The following is an 11446-nucleotide window of genomic DNA, read 5'->3' as shown; positions in this document are numbered from 1 at the left end:
CTACCGAGTCATACAGCAGTGGAGCACAGTGGGAGCGGGACTTCAGTCTCAGCGAGGGAAAGCAGTACCCGTTACAGTACTATATCTTTACACAGCAAATGCATGTTTGCTCTTATCAATTTTCTAAATGTTCAAAAACATTATCCGGCACATTCTAGCTGTTTCATTCTCTCAATAACACAATATTGCTCGCTGGTGCAGTCCTCTACTGCTGGCCACTAAACTGCTTTAGGGCATCTCCATTATTTATTTTTGTTTATTTTTTATTTGTTGGTCAAGACAGAAGTGACTGTGTGACTGTTACTGATCTCTTCTCCTCCCAATTTTCCCTAGTTATTGTTGAACCAACCTTTTGACCTTCCAGTCACTTGTGTTTGTCCCAACACTAAGACAGCCACAACCCTCTCACATTAATCATTACATTGTCAGTTACCAAGGAGAGCAGCAAGCCCCATCCTCTCTGCCAGTACTGATTTAAATCGCTTTAATGGCCATCCCATGCGGTGGAAATGCTCCTCAGCGGAAACAGCGGTGGCAGAAGCGATTGACCTGCCGTCTCTGCTGTGAAAGCTGTGCGTGAGAGAGGTCAGCACCATGAAGGGCGGCAGGCATTTGATTAAAGCTTCAACCCTGTATGTGGAAAACATGAATAATCCCAGATGAGAGGGCTTACGCTGACTTGTGAGGGTCAGACACAGAAGGATCCGGGGGCTTGGACTCTTGGTCCAGGGAGGCAGCCACGTACATAAATCGGCCTGTGTTTTTCTACACAATGCAGCACAAGGAGCCACTTTCACTTCACTTCAAGTGTGGATGGCCTACACTTTTATACATTATTTAAGATAAAACAGATCTAGCTCAAACGGTACCTCAACTGATACCGCTCTAATGAAGATCAGTACTTCATATAGTTTTGTGCTTAGGTAGATAGGTAATTCAAAACAACATTAAAAAAGCAATCAAACTCAAAAAGCCTATGACATATGCATCATTTTCTTTTTTTTCAGTCGAGTTTGTGAAAAGAAAAGCATGAAAAAATAGAAACTCTAGGTAAATATTTGTTGTTGCATGGGCAGTATTGAGGCACCAGCCTAATCACTAATGGGCCCTTTACGCTTTATGTTTCTTCTTTGAAGCGAACACTGTGAATACATATTTAACTGAGAGAGAAAAAAAGGCGATGCAGACGCGCGGTTCACCCGAGAGTCTTAATACAAAGGTTTGTTAGTGAAAAGCAGAAATTGCTTCAAAATAACGTCAGTAGGATTTACCGGGCCCACAAGAAATAAATTCATTTTTTAAAATTTTGAGTGAAATAGAAGTAAGAGGACACTGTTGTGAAGACAGGGTATACTATGAATACAGTTATTAATGGAGCAAACTAAGTATGTTAGCTTTTCATCTACAATTCACACGTTTTTACATCTATTTGACTTTTAAAACCTTTCATTCGAATAATTGATCTTCTTTGGTGTTCTGTGTTTCATTTAACATCTGAACCATGGGGACTGCTGCAAAACTTTTTTTTTTTAATGTGGTACTTTATCATTTTTGAGATGGTGTGTAATCATTTATTTCTTGATCACACTGATCTCTCATTTCACCCTATCACCACTTCCCATATCTCATTAAAGTAAAAGTCTTTGCGCTGGTTCATTGGCATTTATCTGCTTTCCTCTGACTCAGCTGAATTTCCATTCATTCTTGTTCCTCACCCTTTTGTCTGCCCACATTAGAATAATGTAATCTTGTTTCATAATTTTCCTCCTGTCAGCCCCACTTCATATTAGCTCCTGGTTACATTTGTTTGACTCTGCCCTTGCTTTGTCTCAGACCACAGACTAAGTCACCTAACATCAGAGAAATGGTAATGCCGCTGCACTTGTAACAATGTGTCATTATTCCTGTGTCAAATGACATGATCAAGGAAGAGCTTTTTTCTTTCCAGTCAGTTATTCACAGAGGAGATGTGGAACATTGCGAATGCCTTGGCTAGTAAGAAGACTGCTGGTGCAATATAAAATAAAAATAACAATTGTTGTTGTTTTTATTCTCCACTCCTGCCTTTCACTGAAGTTGCCAACAAGCCTTAGCTCAACATGGTGCACAGCATCAGTTTCCATCCCCACTTTCTCATTTCGAAAACTATCAATATGTAAATCAAATTGCTCTACTTCCTGTTTGTGTCTCCCAAACATGGGGTGCCTCTGTGGTTACTCACCCTCTCATTGATAATCCCGCCCACTCCCTTTAACTGCATCTGACATATTGAATAGCTCAAATGTTGCTAGTTTGGCCTCAGTGGTAATTTTATGTGTTGACAGGCAGACACAATCCACAACCTGATCTCTGCTATCTGGTATACAGCTGGTCCTCCCCAGAGTATTTAAATCGATAGAGTAAAGTGAGAGGACCTTTTTTTAGATCAGGAGCCAATCAGAGAGAAAGGGAATAAAAGGGAGGTGGGGGTTCTTCCCTACTGGAAGCAACCATTAAAGAGCTGAAACCATATGGGAATATTGGATAACTTACCACTGCACTATCCAGAGAGGGATTGGGAAATACAGATCCACTCAAACATGAAACATGTCTATCGATCACTAGGACCCCTATTTCCAACAGGTCGACCTTAGTCCACGCTGGCTAAAGAAATGATCATCGGAAAGGTTTCACAGCTTCATAGTCAAGGACAAAAGACTGAAAAGACACATATTTGCATGAAAAATCTCTCTTGCTGTCGGAGCCTGTGCTCAGATATTCACATCATTCCCTTAAAGGCAAATTGAGTTTGTAGTGACAAATCATGACACTAATTAAAAGAACAAAGAAATTATATTAAGCCTGATATATAGATATGTGCATTAAATTTGATATTTTATGTATGTAGTTTTATATATATATAAGAGAGGTGAATGAAGAGCATATTGGTCCACCAATGCAGTTCTAAGTGGAATAGCGGTATATGAGTTCAGAGACGTATAGACCTGGTGGCAGCCATGAAAGGATCCTAAGCCAATTATTTTAAAATCAATTTCACTGACAGTGAGACAGTCGAGTAGAGAGGAAATACTGGGTTTGTCTTCTCGTTGTCTTCCAGTAAGTAGTCTTGTGGTAGCATTACGAATCAATTGGCATGGGTGCATGTCAGAGATTAAGTCCTTGACTCTAAACCAACAGATCTAATAGAAAAAGTAGATCCATCAAGACTTCCACTGGAAAAAGAGACAGAGGAGATTACCTACTATGTCCCTAAAATCTACCACTGCCTTTCAGGTCCACTGGGAATTTGTCTATAAGAGTCTTGACATTCCCCATTGACCTGTGGGGCCACAGGTCAACCAGAAAATAACAGAAAAAAAAAATAATGAGCATAAACAAGATGTGATAATTGTGTGTTGATTGCAAACAAGAGTGTACGGCAGCATTTTTCCAAGAACAGATTTACCTTCGCTAATGGCTGAGGTTTGCACTGTAAAAATAAAGTACACTTGAACACAAATAGTTTTTTTTCTGTACTTTAAAAAACTTCTAAATTATCATCTTAACTGTATCACTGCACTATTGTAGAAGCCAACTTGTTTTCAGTTTCACGTTCATGACTTACTTGATGACATTTATATCAGACTAGTTTTCTTTCTTTAAATATTCAAATAGCAACAATAAAAGGCAACAAACTTGTCAAAATATTAAATTCATTTAAGTTATATTGTTAAAGAGTTTAGTCCTGATAGTTTCTGCAACACTGGTTGCTACCATGTTCAAAGCATGTGCAGCTAAACACAACCTGCAGAGTATTCAAACAATAACAACAGGATATAAAAAAATAACCTGGATACTCCTGCTTTCCGACTCTAATAATCACCACAACTTAGCTCATAAAATCAATTCAATTAAAATTTTCTATTCAGTTTTATTTATATAGTTCAGAGAGGGCCAGCCATCTGCCACGACCGGTTGGGGGTGAAGGGAGGAAGACAGGACAAAAGACATGCTGTGAAGGAAAACTGTGAGAAAAGTGTTCATTAAAATGACAGAGTAAGGAAGTTAGGGGCCAGTTTCCTATACAAACCAAAATCTTTTGCATTTAGAGAAATTACTGCCAGGTGTAATGCACCTTAGTGCTGTCTTCACATTTAAGATGCAGAAGTTACCCTATTTTTCATCCATCTATCGGAATGACTGGGTATTTTTTAAAGGTTCTTATAGTTTCATAGTATTTCTCACTATTATTATTGGTTTTTTGTAGTAGTATTGACATCACATGCCTTTAGACTTTTGCACAAGTGTACAGGCATTAAATACTTTACTGATCTATATGAAGACTGAAAAAATTGTATCACAAAAGAAGAAAAACAGTAAAATGCAGAAAAAACCATAGAACTAAAAAAATAATCTACTCTTAAGCTCTTTTAGCAAATCTGATATTTGGCACAAGGCTCTAGAATAAGTCATAAACAGACTGCCTGTTCAGCCTCAATGTTAGATGAAATTCTACGTTTTGTTGCCCATGCTTTTTAAACAAAGTCAACATATGGCTCATTAGCATTAATGTTTTCACAGCAGAGCTATTAAGTTTGGCATTGAAACCTCTGTTTGGACTTTTGTCGTCCAAACTTTGCGACACAAATGACTGTTTCTCCAAATAAAAAACATCTGTTAGCTTTGAGTAACACCTTATCCTTCCTTAACCTGGGCTCCTGTTGCTGTGTATTTGGAGCACAGACTGATCCTGAATCAGCAGGGTCAAAAATGAGAAACAGACAGCTCCTCTCATCATCAAGTTAATTTGGTAAATCTTTGGGGGGTTTTTTGGTATTTTTTTCTTCCAGCTGTCTTTAATGTCCTTGAATGTCACCAGAGTCTTAAGCTACCTGGCTAGCTCGTGTTATCCACCATGCTGTTTGTCAGTGTTTCACACATTATTGCGTCTCATGATGTCTGCCCTGTTGTTGTTGAGTATTAAATTTTGTCTTATATTATTTTTTGTATCGGTGAGTAAGAATGGTGCGCTGTGAATATATAGGCACCCTCTTAGTAAGCTCCACACTGCTACTGGTGGCTAATAATGTATTATATTTAATAACTTAGAAAAGCCACAGTGGATTTTTTTGTGTGTTAACTGGTATAGCAGTTTTAAATTTAATGAGCCTCGGCACCATTGCTATTTAGACTGCATGGTGATATCCAATATTATTTAAGACACACTGTTGGATATCTAACTCAGAGACGGTGGTAAGCTGCAGTGTCATTGAATCTTAAATGCGATTGGTCAAAAGTCAACAATGTAGGAAACTTCAGTTTCTCATAAGATGTTTTGTCTTGTTACTTGTCAGGTGGTGTTTTCAGCTATTTTCATCCCATCTGAGGCATCAGACGCTGTGCCTGGACTAAGATGTTCAAGACCTCACGAAGGTTTCAGAGGCTGTTTACATCTTCTGGATTCATCTGTATGTGTGATGTTTTCCCACTTCATGTTTGAATCAGGTATCTATTATGATACCTCTTGAAGCCACACAAGAATGCTACTATAACAACACAACCCAGCTAATTTTTTAAAATGAAGCACCACATAATTCCTGCAATTTATTCACATCACTATATGATATATGCATGTATACCTGTGTGTAGTCAGGAAAGTGTAATTAAAGTCATTGTATCAGGTTGTGCAAATTTAGGAAAATCAGGTATTCCCTGGTTCATAAGGTGCCTTAGCAAAGGAACATGATATTAGACGTTATAAGTCCATATACAGTAAAAGAAATGAGCCATTATTTGACAGAAATCTATGTATTTTCGCCACATTTATCAACGTTACATGAACAAAAAATGTCTTTTATGCTAAAATACATTGAATTCGATTTTTAAAAAATGATTTTCCTTTGGTTCTGGCGAGACCCTTTTTATTTTTGTGCCAAAATGGCTTCTAGAAAAGAAAAATAATCTCCATTAATTAGCTGCATTGATGATGATAGAATAAAAGTAAAGTTTACTTTATATGCTTTCAGTTGTTTTGTTTGTGTATTTTTAAAATGAGTAAAATGTAAAGTACACTTTGGGACACGTGGTGGAACAGAAGTTTTGTATTGTGGATGTGCAGCGGACAAATCTACAGCTAATGTGTGATGCTGTCATGTCAACATGGACCAGTGAGGGATGTAAGATGAAATTAATGAATAATGTAATCAGAGAGATCAAAATCACTGATAATGAACAAACTGGGCATTTACTATATATATATATATATATATATATATATATATATATGTATATATATATATATACATGCAAGCTGGGTGTTGTTGTTCATATATATATATATATAAACACCCAGCACGCCCCTGTGGGCGGTTTATCCTTCAAGCTCGGGTCCTCTACCAGAGGCCTGGGAGCTTGAGGGTCCTGCGCAATATCTTAGCTGTTCCCAGGACTGCGCTCTTCTGGACAGAGATCTCCGATGTTGTTCCCGGAGCCACTCGCCTAGCTTGGGAGTCACCGCACCTAGTGCTCCGATTACCACGGGGACCACCGTTACCTTCACCCTCCACATCCTCTCGAGCTCTTCTCTGAGCCCTTGGTATTTCTCCAGCTTCTCGTGTTCCTTCTTCCTGATATTGCTGTCATTCGGAACCGCTACATCGATCACTACGGCCGTCTTCTTCTGTTTGTCTACCACCACTATGTCCGGTTGGTTAGCCACCACCATTTTGTCCGTCTGTATCTGGAAGTCCCACAGGATCTTAGCTCGGTCATTCTCCACCACCCTTGGGGGCATCTCCCATTTTGACCTCGGGACTTCCAGGTTATACTCGGCACAGATGTTCCTGTACAATATGCCGGCCACTTGGTTATGGCGTTCCATGTATGCCTTGCCTGCTAGCATCTTGCACCCTGCTGTTATGTGCTGGATTGTCTCTGTCATCTTTACACAGTCTGCACCTGGGGTCTTGCCTGGTGTGATAGACCCCAGCCTCTATGGATCTTGTACTCAGAGCTTGTTCTTGTGCTGCCATGATTAGTGTCTCTGTGCTGTCTTTCAGTCCAGCTTTGTCCAGCCACTGGTAGGATTTCTGGATATCAGCCACCTCCTCTATCTGCCGGTGGTACATACCGTGCAGGGGCCTGTCCTTCCATGATGGTTCCTCGCCTTCCTCCTCTTTCTTGGGTTTCTGCTGCCTGAGGTATTCTCTGAGCACGCTGTCAGTTGGGGCCATCTTCGTGATGTATTCGTGGATGTTTCTTGTCTCATCCTGGACTGTGGTCCTGACACTCACCAGTCCCCGGCCCCCTTCCTTCCGCTTAGCATACAGCCTCAGGGTGCAACCCAGGGTGAAACCCTCCATGCATGGTCAGGAGCTTTCTTGTCTTTATGTCAGTGGCTTCTATCTCCTCCTTTGGCCAGCCTATTACCCCAGCAGGGTACCTGATCACGGGCAGGGCGTAGGTGTTGATGGCCCGGATCTTGTTCTTACCGTTCAGCTGACTCCTCAGGACTTGCCTGATCCTCTGCAGGTACTTGGTGGTTGCAGCTTTCCTAGCGGCCTCTTCATGGTTCCCATTCGCTTGCGGGATCCCCAGGTACTTGTAACTGTCCTCTATGTCTGCAATGTTGCCTTCTGGTAGTTCGATCCCCTCAGTTCTGACTACCTTCCCTCTCTTTGTTATCATCCAACTACACTTCTCCAGTCCGAATGACATCCCGATGTCATTGCTGTATATCCTGGTAGTGTGTATCAGTGAATTGATGTCTCGTTCACTCTTGGCATACAGCTTGATGTCATCCATGTACAGGAGGTGGCTGACAACTGCTCCATTCCGTAGTCTGTATCCGTAGCCAGTCTTGTTAATGATCTCACTGAGGGCGTTCAGGCCTGTGCAGAACAGCAGAGGGGACAGAGCATCTCCTTGGTAGATCCCGCACTTGATGGTGACTTGTGCTATGGGCTTGAAGTTGGCCTCTAGTGTTGTACGCCACATCCCCATTGAGTTCCTGATGCCTTCATCAGGAACTGATGGTGGCTGGTCCTGTTGATCTTGTACAATTCTAGGCATTCCAGTATCCAGCTGTGGGGCATCGAGTCATAGGCCTTCTTGTAATCAATCCAGGCAGAGCACAGGTTGGTCAGTCTGGTCTTGCAGTCTCGGCTGACTTTTTTGTCTACCAGTAGCTGGTGTTTTGCGCCTCTGGTATTCTTGCCAATCCCTTTCTGTGCCCCACTCATGTATTGACCCATGTGCCTGTTCATCTTAGCCGATATGATGCCTGACAGGAGCTTCCATGTAGTACTGAGGCAGGTTATTGGTCGGTAGTTGGATGGGACCGGTCCCTTTTGGGGGTCCTTGAGGATCAGGACCGTCTGTCCTTCGGTTAGCCATTCCGGGTGTCTCTCGTTAACTAGCAGCTGGTTCATTTGTGCTGCCAGACGCTCGTGGAGTGCAGTCAGCTTCTTCAGCCAGTAGGCGTGAACCATGTCGGGGCCTGGTGCTGTCCAATTCTTCATACCAGAGACCCTTGCTTGGATGTCTGCCACCGTGATGGTTATTGGACCCTGTTCAGGGAGGTTGCTATGGTCTGCCCTCAGATCCGCTAGCCACTGAGCATTGCCATTATGGGTTGCGTCCTTCTCCCATATGCGCTTCCAGTATTGCTCCGTCTCCAGCCTTGGTGGTGCTGTTCTCTTATTGTTCCCTTGCCACTGAGAGTACACCCTTGCTGGTTCTGTGGAAAACAGCTGGTTTATTCTCCTGCCTTCTATCTCTCTGGTGTACCTCCTCAAGCGGCTGGCCAAGGCTGTGAGTCTTTGCTTGGCAGTTTCCAAGGCCTCAGGTATGGACAGCTTGCTGTATTTGTTATGCACCTTCTTTGTCGCACCTTTCTGCAACTCCGATAGTTGGCTAACCTCCCTCCGTGCTACTTTGATCTTGCCCTCTAGTCTCCTTCTCCATGGAGGGTACTGCTCCTTGTGGCTGTTCAACTTATAGCCAAGCATCTCACTGATCACTGCTGCCGCAGTATAGATCAGCTTGTTAGTTTCAGTAATGGTGGCGGTAGGTATCGTCCGTAGTGCTGCATTCACATCATCTAGTAGATCTTCTGAGGGTACTTCACGTAGTCTTGGTAACCGGCTACGGGGCATCCAGGTTTCAAGCTTTGCCGTGATTATATCTTTCAGGTCAATTCCTCTCGCACTCAACGATCCTTCTTCAATCGCACTTGGGGCTTTTTATACATACAGTAGATATATGTGTATGTGTGTGTGTGTGTGTGTGTGTGTGTGTGTGTATGTATATATGTGTATATATATATATATATATATATATATATATATATATATATATATATACACAGTTCAGCCTTAGAGTTACTGAACAACTTTTTTATGCAATATATTAAAAGAGTTGAAATGTTCATATTGAAGAAATATTAAGATCCACAGAAAAATTTGTCAACGATGATCTTTTACTTTAAACTTTACTTTAACGAAATCAATTTTATGGAAATACTGCCTGGCTACCAGCTGCTTCTCCTTTAAACTTACTATGTCATTGTGGTGGCCACATTGACAGATGACTGGCAGTCTACAATCCTACTGGGAGTCTGCAGTAAGACTCTAAGGTGACTGTGGACTCTGGGACAATCTGTCTACAGTGATTGTGAATTTTACACTACAGTTGACTCTATAGATCGAAAGCATCCAGTTGGCTTATTTTTTAATAATCAAAGGGGAAGTAGTATATAGCCAGTGAACACACACTATTGTCATATTTGTTTTATCTTTAGACTTTCACTGACTAATGTTTTAAACAAGTCAGTGATCATTCAGGATATATTCAAGAATTCAGTTCTTCTACTAATATAAAAGAAAAGCTGAAAATAATACATGAGAACAGTGATTGCTGGAATATTTCATTGATGGCTGGGACAATGACCACAGCAGAGTGCAGGGGAATAGATATAACATAGGCAGGAGGAGGTGACTAAGACAATGCTTGTTCACCATTACTTAACTGCTCCAACATTTAAGCCCATCAAGCCGTCTCTTCTTAGCCTTAGACTGCAGTGGGCCGTCAGAGGTCGTCGCTCATTAGTTCCGTTTCTTTTTATTACCTTTTAAGATGCCACAATTAAGTACAAATTTCTTTCTCTTGTCAACTCACTGACTTTTTTATAGAGAATAAATTCTTGGCAACACACAAAAAATGTCAGATTTCTTGCCAATATACGGTTAAATTTAGCTTTGAGTACAATATAATGCAGTGCCTGGCTGAGCCCTTTCACCAGAAGGCTGGAAAAAAGCAAAGAGGAAGAAAATAGGGCAAAGTGCTCTAAAGTGGATTGCAGATGTCTCTTGAGTCACCACTGGAATGACACTACAGTCTTATATCAAGCTCTCAGGACCCCCATCCCCCCCACCTCATTCTACCCAACTCTTTTTCATTGACGTCGTTCCTCCACTCTTGAAACCCCCTTTGTGGGATATCATCTGTATTTCTCATAGCCTCCTTCAGTGATATAAATTGCTGCCTACATCAGTCGCTATCATGTGTACCCTGGAGAGAGACAGAAGGAACAAGAAAGATGGAGAGAACACACGCTGAGAACAACCTTGTTGTGCGTTGGGGAGAGAAAGCGAGAGATTCCGTGAGTGTGTGTGCGCTTGTGTGTGTTTGACAGACGAGCAGAGGAGGTGTGTGTAATATTTGCCGTGGAGCTTGTGTTTACGTGCGTTCTTCTGGGTTGAAAAATGAATGCATGCATGTGTGTTTGCATCGCACATGTGAGCATTGTACAAAGTGTACAGCCCAGAGATGGAAAAAAAAGGAAAAAACAGGATTCATCAGCACGCGTCAGCAGTGGGTGTTTAAAGACGTGAGGCCGCTTGTTTTAGGGTATTTTCTCTGCTTATGTATTTCCACCACGACTCTGTTGGAGAGATCAAAAAGTATTGCCGTGGAAACCAAAAAGCTAGTTACTCTCAGACTACTAACAGTCCGGCATTTGTCTGCGGAAATGCCAAAAGAGAAAGAGAAGAGGAAAGGAAAGAAAGCGAGATGGGGGCACGAGGAGGAGGAGGAGTGCATTTACATGCGGAGGCGGCAGGCGGCTCATGCTGGCTTGTATTCTTGAAGTAATTTGTGGGCGACTGTAATTGAATGTACAGTGAGATGAACAGGATGCCCAGCAAATCCGCCTACCCACACAAGCCAGAAGTCAGATACGCCGGTGGCGTGTGTGCTGGATGCGTGCATCTAATGTGCATTTTCCTAATCAGCAGTGCAATTATGTGCTAAATTGCAAAATACACTTCTGATATCTGAAATCTGATATCTGTAGCTCCCTTTCGCTCATTTTTTATGTTTTATTGCCCTACAAATGTTGTCTCAGAGCTGGTATGACTTTGATTCATAGTGCTTGACGTCTTTATGGTGGGCTTTTCGGGCTAAAATG

The 11446-nt window shown here is 41.7% G+C and overlaps 1 protein-coding gene across 1 annotated transcript in view; it reads right to left on the bottom strand.

Annotated features, from left to right (window-relative positions):
• Positions 1-669: 669 nt before the first annotated feature.
• The window catches only part of LOC109194765 (uncharacterized), a 36312-nt gene continuing 25535 nt past the window's right edge, over positions 670-11446 (bottom strand). The window contains exon 3 of the mRNA XM_019345539.2: positions 670-765. Within this exon, the coding sequence (XP_019201084.1) occupies positions 670-765 (96 nt within the window). The remainder of the gene's footprint in view (positions 766-11446) is intronic.

The sequence above is a fragment of the Oreochromis niloticus genome, linkage group LG15, assembly GCF_001858045.2.
Source record: "Oreochromis niloticus isolate F11D_XX linkage group LG15, O_niloticus_UMD_NMBU, whole genome shotgun sequence".
In the NCBI taxonomy this organism is placed as follows: Eukaryota; Metazoa; Chordata; class Actinopteri; order Cichliformes; family Cichlidae; genus Oreochromis; species Oreochromis niloticus.
This window is presented reverse-complemented; position numbering and strand designations above follow the sequence as displayed.